General features: G+C 36.3%; 2 protein-coding genes across 2 annotated transcripts in view; one reads left to right on the top strand and one right to left on the bottom strand.

The window, feature by feature from the left end:
- Positions 1-13,857, top strand: part of LOC128865685 (protein slit) — a 118,646-nt gene extending 104,789 nt beyond the window's left edge. Inside the window, 6 exon segments of the mRNA XM_054105952.1 lie at positions 1,532-1,675; positions 1,744-2,267; positions 2,345-3,339; positions 3,403-3,556; positions 4,204-4,346; positions 7,118-13,857. Of these exon segments, the coding sequence (XP_053961927.1) occupies positions 1,532-1,675; positions 1,744-2,267; positions 2,345-3,339; positions 3,403-3,556; positions 4,204-4,346; positions 7,118-9,721 (4,564 nt within the window). The 3' untranslated portion in view covers positions 9,722-13,857.
- A 3,325-nt stretch (positions 13,858-17,182) lies between these two features.
- Positions 17,183-18,873, bottom strand: LOC128865969 (PRADC1-like protein). Its single transcript, XM_054106416.1, has 3 exons — positions 18,641-18,873; positions 18,312-18,564; positions 17,183-17,902 (listed from the first exon to the last, which is right to left on the bottom strand). The coding sequence occupies exons 1-3, from the start codon at positions 18,714-18,716 to the stop codon at positions 17,608-17,610; spliced, it is 624 nt and encodes a 207-aa protein (XP_053962391.1). The 5' UTR covers positions 18,717-18,873; the 3' UTR covers positions 17,183-17,607.
- Between the last annotated feature and the right edge of the window lie 842 nt (positions 18,874-19,715).

Here is a 19,715-nt window from a genome sequence, read left to right as displayed (position 1 = left end):
TTGATTGACGCGATACCCGCTTCAGGAAGGGCAGTTTAATATTCATGCTTATATCAATACATATAAAAAGATTTTTTTTTAATAAAAAATGGCGGCGATACAGCAGCGCAAACGTCGCTCCTTTAATTTGCGCCGTGGAATGTCTAGCCTCTTGTAGCCAACTGAAATCAACCAGACAACAAGTTTTCATTAAAAAAAAGTTATTCCGCTTTGTACTTACCTCTTTTTAACGAAAAAAAAAAATGAAAATTTGAAGTGAAAAGAAAGAAATTTTTGTATAAACAAATTAATCAAAACAATATTTTTAGTGATAATTAATATAAAATTTGAGGTAAAATTTTAAGTTGATATCTTGATAACTTTTTGAGTTATATTCGACAGCGCGGAAAAAAGCGTATTTCTAGAAAAACGCGATTAAAGTTTTCGTTCTTACTCATCTTTCGTTCGTCGCTCATCTCTTCACTGACTATATAAGGATTTTTTAGACTTTCTATTAAGCTTAAAACATTTTAAAGATATTCTTTAAATTGTAAATGAATTTTTAAAGCAAAAAAAAAATGGAAAATTTAAAAATGCTGGAGGAGCTGCCTACTCCCCTTAAGCGATTTTGGCCGAGTTTAACAAAGGCACATTTAAGAACTGGAATGTGAAATAATCAGTGATAGAGTGGTGGAACGTAGTAATATTAAGAGATTAGAAGGGTGGAATCTACCTTAGTTAGTTCCCAAGTACAAAGAGAAAATAAGTAAGTTAAAAGAAACTCTTGAGATCCAGCAAAATCAAAATTGTTCTCAAGAAATTTTAAGTAGGCACCCATCATACCTTGTGATGTCCTCACGTGAAAAGAAAAAAATAAGAAATTGTTATACATACAGTCTATGTCAGAAGAAAAGAACCTGTTTTTTTTCTTGTAACTTCAAGATATATTTCGTTCTGCTTTTTGCTCAAGGGCTATGACGCCAGTGCTAATTCAGGTTAGTGTCGTTCGAAACTTTCCCGTAAACGCAACCAAACAAAAATGAGTGAGAAGTACACGAAGCGTTTTGAGGCGGTATTTTTATGCACGCATTCGAAAGGGCCGAAATTATCTAGTCCTGTGTGTCGACGATCTACGCAGAAAAGCTTATTGAGTAATAGCGACTCGTAGTTTTGTACATATTTTCATGTAAAAAAATTTTAAATATATGTTTATCTTTTATACTTCGTGAATAATCGCTTTTCCTTTTTTGACACAGACTGTAATTTGAAAACTTTTAGGTAACAATTTGCGCCCGTCAATCGGTTTTATAGGAGTTAATGAACATTTTTGGTTGGCTACTAAGATAGAAATTTCGTTCTATCGAGGGTATCATACCTTGTATTGCACTCTTGCGAGAAGGAGATGTTAAAAATGTTTACTATTTGAAGACTTTTCTGTAACAATTTACGTCCATAAATCGGCATTTTTGTTAGACAGTTTTTTAGAAACTTCGCTCTACCAAACACTCACACTTTTTATTAATATTTTCCACAATTAATTTGGCAATTACAGCATCATATCCTACAACAATTTGCAATGTCTACAACGTTACGCCCTAGCTGGCTTACAGAATCTGCGCGTACTCTCACTGCATGGCAATCGTATATCGATGCTACCGGAGGGTACATTTGAAGACATGAAATCACTAACACACATGTAAGGGAAATATTTAAATACCTCAAAATCATGCAAACATATTATTTTAAATTCGTACTTTTTCCTAGTGCCCTAGGCAGCAATCCACTTTACTGCGATTGCGCACTCAAATGGTTCTCGGATTGGATCAAACTGGACTATGTAGAGCCGGGTATAGCGCGTTGCGCCGAACCCGATTATATGAAGGACAAATTGATACTCTCAACACCCTCACACAACTTTGTATGCAAAAGCAAAGTTAGCAATGAGATTATGGCTAAATGTGACGCCTGTTATACGCATCCTTGTGAAAATAAGGCGCAATGCATACCGCTGCCACAACGCGACTACCAATGCCTCTGCCAGCCGGGCTATCACGGCAAGCATTGCGAATTCATGATCGATGCCTGCTATGGCAATCCTTGCCGTAACAACGCCACCTGCACTGTGCTCGAGGAGGGACGTTTCAGCTGCCAGTGTGCGCCTGGCTACACAGGAGCGCGTTGTGAAACGAACATTGACGATTGCTTGGGTGAGACTAAATGCCAAAATAATGCCACCTGTGTGGATGGCGTAGAATCGTACACGTGTGAATGTCAGCCGGGGTTTACAGGTATGTGTTGGCGGTTGGCGTCTTTTGATGATGCCTGAATCTTATTTAAATACCCACAATTTTCTTACTCCCTGCAGGTCAATACTGCGACACAAAGATCAACTTTTGCAGTGATGAATTTAATCCTTGCGCAAACGGCGCCAAATGTCACGATCACTTTACACACTACACTTGCGAGTGCATGGCCGGCTTCCACGGCATTAATTGCACGCAAAACATTGACGATTGCCAGAATCACATATGCCAAAATGGCGGTACCTGCATAGATGGCATCAATGATTATGTGTGCAAATGTCCAGATGATTTCACGGGCAAATATTGTGAGGGCCACAATATGGTCTCGATGATGTATCCACAGACATCACCTTGTCAAAATCATGAATGCAAACATGGCGTTTGCTTCCAGCCCAATCCGTCTGGCTCGGATTACTTGTGTAAATGTCATCCGGGCTACACGGGCAAGTGGTGCGAGTACTTGACGAGCATTAGCTTTGTGCATAACAATTCCTTTGTGGAAATGGAGCCATTACGTACCAAACCAGATGCCAATGTAACGATCGTATTTAGTAGTTCAGAGCAAAATGGCATACTTATGTATGACGGTCAGGATGCGCATATAGCTGTCGAGCTTTTCAATGGACGCATACGTGTAAGCTATGACGTGGGCAATTACCCGGTTTCCACAATGTATAGCTTCGAAATGGTTGCCGATGGTAAATATCACTGTGTAGAACTGTTGGCTATTAAGAAGAATTTTACGCTGCGCGTCGATCGCGGTCTTGCAAGATCGATCATAAATGAAGGCTCCAATGATTTTCTCAAATTGACCACACCAATGTTTTTGGGCGGCTTGCCGCCGGAACCGGGCCAGCAAGCGTATAAGAATTGGCAAATACGTAACTTGACCAGCTTCAAGGGCTGCATGAAGGAGGTGTGGATAAATCACAAGCTGGTTGACTTCGAGAATGCGGCAAGGCAGCAGAAAATCACACCTGGTTGTGCATTGGTCGACGGTGAAGCTGTGGAGGATGATGAGCAAGATTTTATGGATGAAACGCCGCACATTAAAGAGGTGAAAGGGAAGCAATAAATTAAAAGTTAAATAAATCGAACATGTGTTTGTTTATTCGCACAGGTGGATCCTTGTGAAAATCACAAATGTCGCCGTGGCAGCCGCTGTGTTCCTAATTCCACTTACCGTGATGGCTACCAATGCAAATGCAAGCAGGGCCAGAAGGGCCGTTACTGCGAACAAGGTGAGGGCACAACAGAGCCCGCATCAATAACTGGTATTATTCATATTCTTCATTCATACTTCGTTCAGTGGTTTGCATGTGCATAAATATGTATGTACCTGTGCCATACATGCATACATACTATGCAGAACCACATTCATTTAAATCATTTTATTAAAAGAATATTATTTAATATCCCATGTTGATATTTTGTATATTTCTGTGCACTACTTTTCTGTAAGGCACTGAATTGCTTGCTTCATAGAAATATTTAATCAATTAATAATTTATAGCCTTAGCTTGAGCAACCGTACTAAAAAACGTTGAAGAAAGTTCAGTGAAACCTCCCTTAGGCGGACACTCACCGTCAGTAAAATTTTGGCTGCCCACTAGAGGTGCCCACTCAAGATAGGATGATTTGTTCCATTGCCTAAGACTTTGCGTAGGGGAAAAATGTGCGCCCAAGGCAAGCGCCCGTCCAATAGAAGTGTCCGTTAGGAGAGGTTGCACTGTACTAAATTTTTCTATAATAGATCAGCATTTATTAACCTTAAAGCAAAGCTTCGTTAAAGTTGCATAGGTTGCTTTGCCAGAAGTTCACAGATTTATTATTTATTATTTACGTAGTAGATTTTATTTTATTCCACTGCATCCCACAAATTGTAATTTGAAATTATTCACTTTCATTTTCGATTCTTCAGTGACCTCCACTTGCCGAAAGGAACAGGTACGAGAATATTATACCGAAAATGATTGTCGCTCACGACAGCCCCTCAAATATGCGAAATGTGTGGGCGGTTGCGGAAATCAGTGCTGCGCAGCGAAAATTGTACGGAGACGAAAGGTAAGAGATTCAATTCGAAATTTCAATAAATAAATAAAAAATAAGAACTATTAGACGCTTACGAATTAATCCAACTCACCAATAAGTCAGCCTTCAAAACGAATGTCATACTTATATACCTGAATTCCTTCTTTTTGTAGTGTGCGTCTTGATGTTGTCCCACAAATAGACCTACAGTTTCAAGCCGACTCCGAACGGCAGATATTTTTTTATGAGGTGCTATTTCAGGGCAGAAATACACTCGGAAGTTTGCCATTCTATGCTGAGGGGCGCTATTACCGCTATTAGAAAAAATGTTTTCTTCATTTGGGGGGTTTCCCCGAGACTCGAACCTACGTTCCCTCTGAATTCCGAATGGTAGTCACGCAGCAACCCATTCGACTACGACGGCCGCCTCAATTTTGATTAAAGAGGAGTACTACAGCACTCTTATCAGGTCTTACTATACAAGTCTCATTTTATATTTAATCTTAGCTGAATAGACTGAATTTATACGTGAATATACTCGATGATTCGCCCGAGGGCATTGACTTTTCTTGTGCTGAAACTAGTAATTTAACTGGTATCCCGAATCTTTTCTGAAAGGTAACTCAAATAAAGAGCCTTTCAAAAGTCGCGCCTAGATGTTGTTTTAAAATAAAACGTGCCAGATTCTTTCAGGTTTTACTATTTTTATTCCAAATACGGCTCTTAACAATTATATGTGAAAAATTACATCATTTAAATGTCCACGTCGGCAGGTAAAATCCACCAAATAGTGGATTCATGAATGCTAAATTGTCGAGAGATGTTGAAGATTTCTCAGCAACACTTTGCGCTACAGCAGCAGAACGTCCAGTTTTTGGTCTGTCAGTCGTTTTTCTATCCTGTTCTTGGAATTTTTCCACCAACCTTTGAATTGCCGGCTCATTCGGACAATTATTTCCACCAAAAAAATCACAAATTTTCCGATATGTTGTTCTTAAAGATCTATAATTTTCATAATACAGGGTGGGCCATATAGTGTTTGCTTTTTGAACCACCTATTTTTTTGAGAATGGTAACACAAATGACATGTCAAATGTGTTCATAATTTACTTAAAAGTTTGACATTTACGAAATGGGACGCTATACGCTTGAACAAAATTGGGAAGTATTGAAAACCTATTTCCAAAGTGGTGAGTCTTCTTCTTTTCTGATTTTCACATCGGTGGCTACATCAATAAGCAAAATTGTCGGATTTGGGGCTCAGAAAATCCACACGTTACTGTAGAGAAGCAAATGCATCCACAACGAGTCACTGTTTGGTGCGGTTTTTGGTCTGGCGGCATCATCGGGCCATTTTTTTTCGAAAATGATCGAGGAGCCGCGGTTACAGTAAATGGCGAGCGTTACCGTGACATGCTCAACGAGTTGTTTCCAAAAATTGAAGAGGATGACATGGACGACATTTGGTTTCAACAGGACGGTGCAACTTGTCACACTGCCAAAGTTACACTCGAACTTTTGGCTACCGTTTTTGAATTCCGATATCAATTGGCCGCCTCGGAGCTGTGATTTAATCCCGTTGGACTATCCAGGGATGATTGATGCTTTAAAACACGAAATCGAAGTTGACATTCATGAAATTGGAGCCCAAACAATCGAAAATGTGCTTAAAAATTGGGTTGATCGAATGGCCTACTGTAAAGCCAGTCGTGGCAGTCATTTGAACGATATTATTTTTCATTCATAAATGGTAATGTTCAATCTTCAAAATAAAAAAAAAAGTTTGAAAAAATATTGATTAGTGTTTTTTTATAGCCGATTCAAAAAGCAAATTTTACATGGCCCACCCTATAAGTTTTAAATAATTTCTCGCGATTCATTAAATCGTGTAAAATTGTACATATGTCTTCTGTGCAAATGTCAAAGATAGAGTAAAAAAAGGTACCGTCTAAAAACTATTCGCTACCATGTCGGGTTACTTTTGAAAAGCGCCTTATCTAACCTTTCCTTTGCCAAATCGAGCAATGTGGGGTAGTCAGCTATACAGAGCTACATCTCTAAATATCTTGGGGTAGTCAATATGCCGACTTAAATATATTCTTGTTATGGACGCACTAATCAGTTCTGTAAATCAAAGATGGATTAGTGCCAATACCTATGAAATTACTAGGCAAACATGGCCAAGGCTAAATGTACGTCTGTCCAAGAATATTATAAAATTGAGTAGACTTAAAATTTGGACCTTAGTAGGGGTCCTCACAGGACATTGTCTCATAAGAAATCATGCAAGGAGCTTAGGCGTTTGCATGCATTATTTCTGTCCTAGCTGCAGGAATGAGGAGGAGTTGGAAACAATACAACACCTTTTTACACATGCCCGGCTCTAGCCAGAAGCAGGAACCGATATTTAAGATCCTACTTCTTAATGAATATAGATAAACTATACACTTTAGGTATCAACAACTTTTTACGCTTTGTCAAAAACTTAGGATGGTACAATATGAAAGAGGAAATGTAGCGCAGGCTCTGCGTCTCACAACGGACCCATTTCGTGGTCTAAGTGGCATCGCTGTCTCTATGTGTGATGCGGCTGCCCAACCTAACTGTACCTAGATATAAGAAAATATGGATTTAATATTTTAAGTTTAAAAAAGGTTAAGTTCTAACTCACAAAGACGCTTGGCATTTTTATCTGAAAGATTCCGTGTACTGTAGCAGATTGCGCACTTTGGATTATTCGTCGCCTAACCTAACTTATTTTGCTAATATTTAATTTGCTTTGCTATTCTTTCATTTATTTACAGGTCCGTATGGTGTGCAGCAATAATCGCAAATATATAAAGAATTTAGATATCGTGCGTAAATGTGGATGTACAAAGAAATGCTACTGACTGGAAGATGCGACTACCCAAATGCACAAAGTTAGCTTAGATTTAAATTTAGGACAACATAGTAATAACAATAATTATAATAATAGTAACAGTAATTTAAGTAATAGCTCTAGTTATAGCAACGATAATGAATGTATATTTAACTGTAGCAACACAAAAGATTTACTAATACCTAACAATAATAATAACAACACTAAAATGGGAAGACAAATGATGGCCGCTCAAGAGAAAAAGACTGCGGATGAAATGGTAGAAGATGTGCGGAGCGCAAATATTACAAATAGTGGGGTGAAAATGGGGCCAGTGAAGTCACACAATCGGGACGACATCATGTACAATGCGGAGGAAGAATTAAGGCAAACAGGAGGAGGATTGAGGGCAACAGGTGGCATATTGGTGGATGAAAGTGCTAGTTACGAGACTGATGAATGTAGCACAGAAGAAACAGAGCGTATGCAGTTGAATCCCAGCGGTAATGATGATGACTGGGACGACGAATATGATGATGGTGATGAAGATGAAGAGGATGAGGGTGAGGAAATGGATGATGCAGATGCAGCCTATGGTGATGAAGACGATGAAGACTTTGTAGAAGAGGCGCACTCAGTTAGTGCGCCAGCACAAGCACAAGACACCGGATACGAAGCGCTGCCTGAAGCCAAGGGTCTTATACAGTCACTGGTGGGCGATGAAAATGAGTCTGTGAAAAATATGCCGGACGTATTGAAGGCGAAAAGCCTTTCGCACACTGTTGGCCATACGGCCATGGTAGATGAGGAGGAAGAAGATATGGGCTTTGACGAGGATGACGAACGCATTGCTATAATCGTGGAGAAGCAACGTGGCAATGTAAACGACAACGACAAAGGCTTCATGAACGAGGAGGGTAGCGGCGCTGGTAGCGCTAAGAGACGAACAGACGCAAATAGGTACAAAAATAATAGATTTAGGTTAGATTACCTAGAGAAATATCGTAGAAAACAGCAGAAGCTGCAATTTGAACATACGAATAGGGGCGTAGCCGATTCGCGGGAAGGCAGCGGCAATTTTGCCAACGATGATGATGATGACGATGATGATGATAGCGATGATGATGATGGTGAAGATGATGACGTTGACGATGATGAGGCCATCAACGTCGGTGCTGCTGACGACGCTAACGATGACGCCGACCGCCAAGAAGGTGATGGTTATTTTAATTCGAAGCATACCAAATCGAGCAATCGATATTTCCGCAAGAATACGAATGACGCAATTAAAATAATCTCAACGCCGCTGGGCAAGGTCGGCATTGTGTATCAGCAGACGCCGACAAATGAGGATGGCAACAACAATGCCAACAACAAGAAACAGGACTCGCTTGGCGACAAGAAAACAAGTTCATTTACGGACTTTGATGCACTGTCGCCAGATCCTGAGAGTAGTCATCGCTTAGCATCATCTCATCCGAAAATTACGCCAGTCTTGACACCCGATGGCAAGGTTGCACTGCTTTATCGCGGCGACTCGGAGAATTCCAAATACGAACCGATACGCAATTTAACGCATAAATTTAATAATAAAAACGACTTTACGGACAATAAAGCAACCGCTAGTGGTACAATTAGTAAAGAAACGCCTGATTTTCCAAACAACGATGGCAGCGAAGACGAGTCTTCAGATGAGTCAGAAGACGATTACGATCTCGACAATGAAAGCAACAATGATCGATTGTCAACGAATACGCGTAAAAACAACGCAACCCCCACAGATGAAACACAGAAAGCCGCCATACAAAATCCCGACACTGATCCCGATGATCCTACCGCTGGTGGCGGTTCATTCATCATACGCCCCACCGACTCTGTCTTGCCCATGATTAATCGCCCACTCTCTGAGGTGCTCGGCATCAAGAAAAATCAATTCAAACAATTCCGCATCAAAGATAATCCCACAACACCACCAAACGGCGAATCAGCTGGTGATCCACGATCCCTAGCTGGTACCTCCATCGACCGCACAATCGATACAACGACACTACACTTCCTTACTAAAGTCAATTTAGCCGAATATCCGACATCGATGAAAACTCGTAATTTCGATTTCGATTTTAGTCGCGACAACACAATGCTGGACGAACGTTCACGCCACAAAGAACACCAATACCATCAACAACAGCAAGCGTCTGCTGGGAGCGGTAGCAGCAATCAACTAAATGGAGGAGAGGCAGGCAATAACAACAACAAACTGAACACAATTGCTAATGAAGAGGTGCTTGCCAAAACAGAGGTAGTAAATTTGGCAATCATTCCACATTTCGATGAGGAGCTCGAGCGGCTGCAACGTTTACACGAAAACGAGGGACGTAGGCATTACCGGCAACGCTACCGACAGAAACCGAGCGAAGAGGAGCTGTCTGGTATACATTGCATCATGCAGGCCATGATGGGCATAGCGGCGATTTCGACGGTGTTCGGCATGTTGGGTACATTCTTCAAGCAACGAATACTCGATCAAATTCGCCTTATGCATTGGTAGTACAGCAAGGGTATTCGATTGTACGGCGAATTAGTGAGAATGTCGGCAATTACAATTGAATACCCCAGTTCACCCGCACAACAACATTATCATCATCATCATCATCACCACGATCAACCACAAGACGAATACAACAACACAAACACTAACAAGAACATCGCAGCTATTAAAGCCATACTTTTTTGTAAATCTATTTTCCTGAACCCAAACAAATACATAGCAATAATGAAGAAGCTTTTAATACTATTTACAATATAAATACATACATACATACATACATATGTACATGAATACGAAATTTACACTAAGCAACAACTATGCAACGCTAAAACAAACGATCATACGCTGTTGACAATTTTCAAGTTTAATTGCAAAAAAATGCAAATTCATATTGCAAAGGAAAAAAAGTCTTAAAATTTTAAACACTTACAATATTTAAAATAAATTTTGCAGAAATTTACATTTTGTTAGGGAAAAGTAGAAATTCTTACAATGAGTAGAATGCTTTACAGTAGGCATTTGTAGTCAACAAGTGTCTTCTTTTAAGAGTAGCCTCGTAACCTAACCATGTTTTTGCTTTTTTTTGCACAACTAACAAAATGGTTTTCTTTTGAAAGTACTGGTTATCTATTAATTATTCCTTATTATTAATTTTGAATTCAAAATGCGCCTAACCTATAAAAAATTCAATAGTTAACTGGTTCACACCCAAGGCGCATTTTTTAAAGGTGGTGGCACTAGACCAGCTACAATGTTTTGTGCGTTTGATTGTCACGGCAAAGTATTGGAAAAAGTAAAAAATAAAAAAATTAATTCGCTATGGACACAGCGAGAGAAAAATAACAAATCAGCTGACACCACCTTTAATAGATTCGCCTTGATCAAACCCCAATACAAACTTTTGTAGTGTGAACTAAAAAATATTTCATACATTTTTTTCACACTCTGCATCGATTGAGATTTCCATTCTCTTCTTTTATTTTTTATCGCATACCTAAATTTTGTGTCTACAGAGTTGAGTTACTGCATTGGTATTTTGTTGCTCAGAGCACGCTTTATTTAAGAAGAAAAAGAAAAAATATAAAGAAACGGAAGTGCGGAAAATTGCATGTTGAAGTATGAAGACAAAATAAAATGTTGAATTAATCTAAATGAATTATAGATGACGCAAAGACTCGCATACAAAATTTCTTCGTACTGTTGCATTGTCCAACATATTTTAGTTTAGGTTATTTTTTTTCTTTGCGAAATAGTACTTGATACTTTTTTTTACTTTATAAAATATTTCAGAAATTTTAAAAAATTCTTCCATACGCAGGCATTCAAAACTATCTTTTAACGAAAATCAAACCTTTTTTATTCAATTTAATTTAATTTATTTTATTATTTAATTTAAATCAATTTATTTGCTTCAACATTGTGCTCGATGAATATTTTTTCATATTTTTACGAAATATGGTATTTAAAAAAAAATTTAAAAGATTTTCACGCACTTATTTCATTTTAGCACATTTATTTTTGCTTATGCTTATGTATATGAATATAGAAATATAATTTTTTTTGTTGTCTTTTTTACAAAAAAATGTATTCTATATATATTTTTTTTTCGTAGAACAAACCTTTTCTATTATTATTATATATGCGTAAAAATTAACAGTATTAATTAATTTTAATCCATTTATGGACTTCAAAGTCAGCTCGTTCAATTTTTCGGGATTTTTCACAATTAAGTCTCCACTAGTGCCAGCGTTGCTTTTTCGTTTTGTAAATAAAACTATTTGAGTTGACATGTTTTGAAATTAAACTTGAATTTTAGAAATACGCACATAACCGAGAAAAATACTATTTGACCAGCTTAAAAAATTGAACACGCCCACATCTGCGTACACGTACATATGTAACTAATAATCTAAAAACGATTTGTACACAAACTAACACTCGTATGCTTTATACATGCATGCTTACATACTCGTAATCATATTCATATATACCAACATTCATACATACATACATACGTATTCATATATGACCCTTTTTAAATGTGCGTACACGTACTTTTATGACATACTATGTATTGTATATGTGTTTTCTCCCCTTTAAGCGTAAGATGGAAAAATGTATGTATACTATTTACTACCACTACTACTACTATTGTACTGCTACTACTACATACACACATACGCATACTAATACTAAAACAAAAAGCAAATATTAAATACTTCCCCTAACTCATATTAATGGATTCGTGCAAGCTACCCAGATGAAGAAAACCAATGATGCGCCAAGTATGCTGCGCAAGCGTGCCAGCACACGAACGGAAGTGGCTGTTTGAAGTTATAAATATTAAATAGAGGAAGGAAAAGTGCATTCAAACCGCCATATGCGAAGCGTTTCATCCGCGAGCAAAGAAAAGAGAAGAAAGTGCGCACAAGCATGAAAGTAGAAGAAATGTGGTCACCAAAGATGTTTTTGAAGATTTGTTTATCTTCACTTTTTTCATACTTCGCCTACAAATTTATCACACACAGAAATTTTATCTTTCACTACTCAACGATAAGGCAACAAAAAACTATAGCTGTCCCCCGACCGAGTATTTCGCCAGCGCGCCAATCCAACCTAACTAACTAAAGCTCTCCCCCAACCTACTAAATGCCTAAAAAACTACAAGAAAAAAAATTTAAAAGTGTCGACTAAAAATTTGCATACAATGGCATCATTCTACCACTCCCCACGCAAATTCGAACGTTTTTCAATGCAGCCTACATCACTTTTGCCTCACATCCCAGACAAATACCACCACTACATTTTATTAAACTTAATTTTTTCTGTGCAAAATATTTTAAATATTTTTATACGAACATTCAAAAAGCAAAAGAAAAAACAAAGTTAGATCACAAAAGCCAACAGTTGAAATCACGCCAACAAGAAAATTGGCTTAAATTAAACAAATTTTGCAGACGCCAATGCAGCATTATTGAAGAAAAATTCGGATGTGAAGATTAAGAAATATTAAATAAATAAATACAATTAGTAAAGAAATTGATCAGAAAAAAGGATAAAGTTGAAAAATAGTTGCAATATAAATTTTTTTTAAAAGCACAATTAATTGAAGTTGAAAGTGGCTTTTAAAATAAATTAAATAAGAGAAAGTTGAAAAAATTAGCCCTTAAGCAGCAGAAAAAATATTTATTTAAATTAATTACAAATAAGACGAAGGAGAAGAAACAGAAGAAGAAGCATGCTGCAAGCAAAGTGATTGCAATTTTTTCTGCAGCACAAACAAATAACGAATTTTCAAAAATTAAAATGCATCTAAAATAAATTAAAACAACAATAAGTAATACAAAGCATGCAAAAATGCATTGAAACAACTATAGTTTAAGCTTAAACTTAACACCTTAACATCTAAGCTGGGTAGTCGCATGTAAATCTAAAACTACAAAAAACCTTAACCCTTAGTAATTAGCCTAACTTACGTATAGTATTAGTTGTAATGCAATAATGAAAGGATTAAAAAGTAATAATTAATGTTTAAAAGCAAAAAATAAAGAGAAAATTTAAAAATCCCTAAATTAAAAAAAGAATTAAGATGATACAAAAAATGAAAAATCTTACCACGCATTTTTTTTTATTAAGCGATAACCAACACTGCATTTAAGCACCATAACTAATACTTGAAATGCATTAACGAATTACAAATTACAGAAACGAATAATTTTTAACTGTTTAACAAATATATTTTAAAACAGTTTATTATTTCTATATTTAGAAAATCATAAAAGTACTAAATTATGCAATTTACATACTCGAAAATATTATTATCATACATGCATATGCACATACGTATGTAGTTATGAATAAACCTTTTAATTAATACCTACATAAAAAAACAAATATTTTGTAAAAAAAGTTGTATCCTGTTTTTTTTTATTTAATTTAAATTTTTTGTACATTATATTTAACTCATGCGAGTATAACATGAAAATACTATATATTTATGTCTTGTATATGTATTGTAAGTGTGTGTCGAGCATATGCAATATATGGCAACCGTCACACACACACACGTGCGCGCACACAGCCGTATAAACATGTGTTCTATATGATTGTTTTATATCCAACAATAAACTACATAATCGAAAAGTAAAAAAGTGCATTTTCCTTGAGGCCACATTTGTTTTAGTTGTTTTGTAACAGCATAAGCATTCCACACAAATGTTTGGAGAACGCTGCTGAAGTCCCGGAATTCAGAGAGAACGTAGGTTCGAACCTCGGTGAAAGACCAGAATGAAGAAAAAGATTTTTCTAATAGCGGCCGACCTTCGGCAGGCAATGGCAAACCTCCGCGTGTATTTCTGCCAGGAAAAGGCTCCTCATAAAAATGAAAATAAAATATCTGCTGTTCGGAGTCGGCTTGAAACTGTAGGTCCCTCCATTTGGGGAAGAACATCAAGACGTACACCACAAATAGGAGGAGGAGCTCGTCTTATAATTCGATGTAGCCGGCTGCACGTACCAAAAATGCGTCATTATCTTGCTCATGCGTCGTTACCTTGCTTGAACTGCAAGCGAGAGCGCGGAACGAACGACAAAGAGGCACAATCGGCTCCCGCGTTCGGCAACGTTCGACATCTGGCTGTCTCCTACTTGAGTGAGCATATATATGTATGTATATTAAGGTGTCCGTTATTTACCAATTTCATTTTTTTCCTTGCGTCGCCCCCTAAACTTTTAGTTTTCCGTCTAAGAAAAATTATCTGATCAAAATCAGCTTTTAATATTCAGAATTAACCTTGCCCCAAACACGATATATTTTCCATTTACATAACATGGGATTTTGCTACTTTTTGGAATAAACTTTTTTTTTCTCTAGTATGCTAATTTACAGCTATGAAAAATACATATTCTGATGGCAATTTTAACTCTCTACAAAAAGACCTCTTATAATTTTTCGATAAATTGACTCCTTTAAAAGTATAGGTATGGTTTGGTTTTTTCTTGCACATGCGCACTCAATCATATTAAGTACTTTGACTATAGTTTAGTCAGCACACTCAACTCTCAGTATTGTATGTAAATATCTTCTTCTTTAAAAAATTTGAAATTTTTTGAAAGATTTGATATTAATACCAGATTGCTTCAATTAGACAGCAGTAAATGGTTAGAAGATCCTGGATATTTGAGAGGTTTAGAAATTGTAAGAAATTTAAGAGTAGTCAATGACAATGCAGAAAGAGCTGTAAAATTGTCGGAAGAATATGTTAACGTTTTAGCAAGAAGTGAAGATGACAAACAATATGTAATCCAGATTGTAAACGAATACAAAAAAAAATTACAAAATGTAACTAAAACATGTTTACTAAAATAAATCGTACATTCCTAGGTGGTATAAATTGGATTCGACTTATGGATTTTTTCATCTTTCATCTTCATACCATAGAAATTGATTATTTTTTTATATAAACGTCAGAATTTTGCTATAGCAGTAATGATTTTGCTGCAAAAGTGAAAAAGTCTGAAATTTACACACAGTTCAACTTTAACTTCGATTAACTTTTAAAGGAGTCAATTTATCGAAATTTTATAAGAGATCTTTTTTGTAAAGAGTTAAAAATGCCATCAGAATATGTGTTTTTCATAGCTGTAAATTAGCATACTAGAGAAAAGAAAGTTTATTCCAAAAAGTATTGTAGCAAAATCCCATGTTATGTAAATGGGAAATATATCGTGTTTGGGGCAAGGTTTATTCTGAATATTAAGAGCTGATTTTGATCTGATAATTTTTCTTAGACGGAAAACTAAAAGTTTAGGGGGCGACGCAAGAAAAATAATCAAATTGGTAAATAACGGACACCCTAAAGTATACGCGCATTTGTATATAAATTCACATATTTGTATTTGCATATGCCTTCTTCCTGTGTGCATGGTAATGAACCATTTCTATGTTGAGAATAGGACGGTGATAGAAAAAGTAGGAAATGAAAGGGAGTGCTTCGAGTGTAATGTGTCTTGAAGAAGTCAAATCCATGATGGTGCCTCTTAGTGTTGTTGACTTATTAACGTGTGATGCACAATCGAAATTGAACATATTTTTTATGAATTTGATAAATGTTTCGTAATTTTTCACGTTTGAGTAAATGTAACTTGATCAATTCCATTGCGATTCCATTTACTTCCTTCTCTATATCCATACAAAATATCTATCAAACAAATAAAATTAAAATTTTCTTTTGAAAAATACATTCATCAGTATTTTCTTATTACGGTGTCACGTTAAACTATCGTCAGTAAACCGACTTTACAGACAACCGCTTTTTTTGCTACCACCGAGGTTGGAAAGCTCCTACAAAGAAAACACTTTTCCATGAAAGAGTAGCTAGTGAGTTGAAATGGTCTTTCAATGCTCCTGTCTTCCACTTGGGGCCAGATATAAATCCGGGCCGTTCGGGAATCGTAGCACCGACTGCCGTGGGAGATTATACGGGGTAGTAAATTTGGCTTTAACAGTTCTTCATTAATACACCATTGATATACAAACCTACACAACTTTTTCCAAATTGTTCTTAACATTCTTCCAAAAATCATACTTTTTACCGCATATTTTGTGAACCCTAAATCAACTTTTATTTCAAAACCAATAAAATTTGAAAGTTTTACAAAGTCTTTTTTTTTTTAATTCTCGCATATTGTTTTATTCTAAACTATCGTTCATTAATATTTATTTATTTAACAGAAAATTAGTGTATGTCAGATTCTTCGAAAACTAGTAAGTTTCTTATATTTTAATACCGATATGTTGATATTTTGTTATACTTTCCCCACTTAAACTAAATTTATCCATACCTAACCTGAATTAAATTGTTAAATTATAAATTCGAAGAAATGTTTCGCATTGAAATTATTTCTGGCAACTCTACAACCGAAAGTTCGAAATCCGTTACATTTCATTGGGAGTTCTTAAAGTGTTAATTTTGTTTTGTCATTTAGATTCTTTAATGCACATTGTTTAGTGAATTAAAATGTGTAAAACTGTTTTCATCAGTGTATAGTGAAGTTTTCATATACCTTCGCTTTAAATTGTTATCGTACAGCCGCAAACATCTTTGCGTAATACTGCTGAAGACATACATATTTCTCGAACGGATATATGGAAATCTAGGCAACGGAAATAAATCCGGTAACATACCACGTTCACGGTACTGTTACCAATGTCACTGTCAGCACGACTCATTTAGACAACCCCTTTGCCGTTAGAAAATCAAAAATGACATGAGTTGATTTTTGGAATTCACCTCCATTTAAATTACTTTTTCATATCAATAAAAATATGTGCATATTATTAAAAAAAGGTTATAGTTGCCCAACTAACCTAACTACATATGTTTTACTTCACTACTTTACTTGCAAAATATTGTGCCTATGCTCATTTATTTCATTCAAACTGTATTAAAATAATAGCCATAAATTTATTTATTTGTTTATTATTTATTTACTCATTACAATAATTTAAGAAACTACTTGATTGCTTTACTTGATTTAAGAACTCTATATCAGTTCCCTATTATGATGACTTAGACTTTCAATTACAAACGATACGCTTTATAGACCATTTAACGTTTGATAGTTGATAGCAGATTGTTACTACCGCTTGTTATTTTTGCATTTCCTAAACAACACAAATCAACGTTCCAACAATATTGTTACAAATATTGACACGGCTTTACGATACAAAAGTAAGGATTTTAGGGATTTTTTCATGTGAATGATTCTACATTCAGTAGCCTATATAGTCACGGTGACTCAGTTTCAAGAATGCACTTTGGTTAATATTTTTTGGTTTATGTTAGCGACTTTTCAATTATTGTTATTATTATTACTGTTTTAATTCACCAACCTAACCAGGGTGGATGGTTTATTTGAGCAGGTGGCACAAATGTTAAATTCACTGGTAAATTTATTATGGCATATGGTCTTCGTAGTCGCAGCAGCGTCGATCGAATGATAATACCATTTTTCCCCAGCAAAAATCCGGCTGGTATATGAGCATCTCTACTGGTGTTGTCGTGTATCATTTCAATATAATACTCAAATTCGGACGATTCATTGTTGAATTCAGTGATAATAGCAGCTTTGGCGCCAGCTAGTTCAGCATTAATAGTTTTGGTTAGAAACGAGCATTCGCTGCAAATAAGAATAAGCCATTTAATGCACAGTACAAGAAGAAATTAAAAATTAAGTGCAAATAAAATATAGTTTTATATATTGCAAGTCAAATATAACTAAATTATGCTTTTAATATTTTGTTGAATAAAGAGAGAAAGAAACTATGGTGTAGTATATCTACTCTATTACTTCGGGATCAAAAAATGTTCACACGGTTATGTTGCAAACGAACGCGCCACAAAGCCACGTAATACTCATAAATTTTATATAAAAGCTAAAGTTTCAGTTATTAATAAAAAGTTTTAAGAAAACACACACGGGTTGTGTTGCAGACAAACGACCCACTAAGCCACGTAACACTCATAAATTTTATGGAATAGTTGTTGTTATTATTACAAAGAAAACTACTATTAGAAAACATGTATACCCTCTCTCAATTAAAGCTACGTTCCCGCGAAGTTCGCGATGGTTTTGTATCTTTGAGCATGCATCTGAAGGTTTTGTTAGCACTAGTGCAATTCCCATAAGACGACGCGACACAAACGAAACGCCAAAATCTTTTGCCGGTCGCAGTCGATACGTGTATTCCAGTACTGCAGGTTCTGTTATCTCGAAGAACACATCACCAGCAATTATGTCCTGCGTTGTGACAATGTCATGAATGGGTGGATGATGTACTCCTAAAAAAAATCAATCAAACATGGATGTAAATTTTGCAAAAACTTTGCATACAAACTGAGTCCAATGGCAGCTCACCTGATAAGGGCGCTATCACAAGCAATAGCAGATTGAGTGCGATTGCGATGGGATTTAAACATGTCAGCGAGTTCATTTCTTATATACTCTTCGTGCTCAATAACTTTTTAACACCGGTGGCGGTGTAACATTTTAAATATTTACATGTACGTGTTTATTGTCAACTAATTCTCTGATTTCATGCAATCACCAAATCATCGTAGACAAAATCAGATGACGGCTAAGTACAGGGTGTAAAATGTTAACCAAAGATGGTCATCCATCCGAAACAAAATTGTGAGAGTAACTTAGGCTGGAACGTCATAGGGAATTAGATAAACAGAGAAAGAGACGAATGAAATGAAAACAAAATCTGTAAAGAGGGGTTAATTCAAGGCGAATAGAATACCCTTCCGAAAACCGAACCTTTATTTTTCGCGGTTTTGGCAACGAGTGACGTCATGCGCCATTAAAAGTACAAAACAAACAGAAGGGGGAGAAATTACTTATTTATAAATATTTAGTGAATGGCTTATTATTATAGTGATTTGAAGATTTATATAAACAAACTGATTAAAATCAAGTTCCGCGTATTAAATTGTGAAAGCACAAAATGAATATAAAGCGTCCAAATGTTAGTTTTTTGCGTTTTTATGCGGATGACGCTGTGGAAATAAAATGTGCGTGTGTATAATTTCTTGTGCTTGGTAGTTTCTATTTCTTGCGCCTACTCTTCTTCTTCAAAACCAAGTACTTTCCCTTCCTTTTGTGTGTATGTATATACTCGGGACGTGACGTGGGTGAAGCGGAAGACGCTTTCTTTTTTCCATCATTCTTGGGATCAGTATTCCCAAAACGAATCTATTACGGGTGGTATCGGTAAACCGGCAGATTTGTTTTGTTGTTGGTTCGCCGTGTCCAGGCGGATATCAGCATAAAATGAAATGATGAAAAGCCGTTACACGCGTATTGATGATGATGATGATAAAAGGTTCCCTAGACATGGCTAGCTTACTGGGGCGCCAGCCCTTGATTGGGAAAAACCCGAGTCATTCCGGTAACGTAGAACCGGCTGCCACGGGAATGTTCCACTCGT

Source organism: Anastrepha ludens, chromosome 6 (assembly GCF_028408465.1).
Source record: "Anastrepha ludens isolate Willacy chromosome 6, idAnaLude1.1, whole genome shotgun sequence".
Lineage (NCBI taxonomy): Eukaryota > Metazoa > Arthropoda > Insecta > Diptera > Tephritidae > Anastrepha > Anastrepha ludens.
Note: the sequence above shows the minus strand (reverse complement) of the source record. Positions and strands in the feature narration are given on the sequence as shown.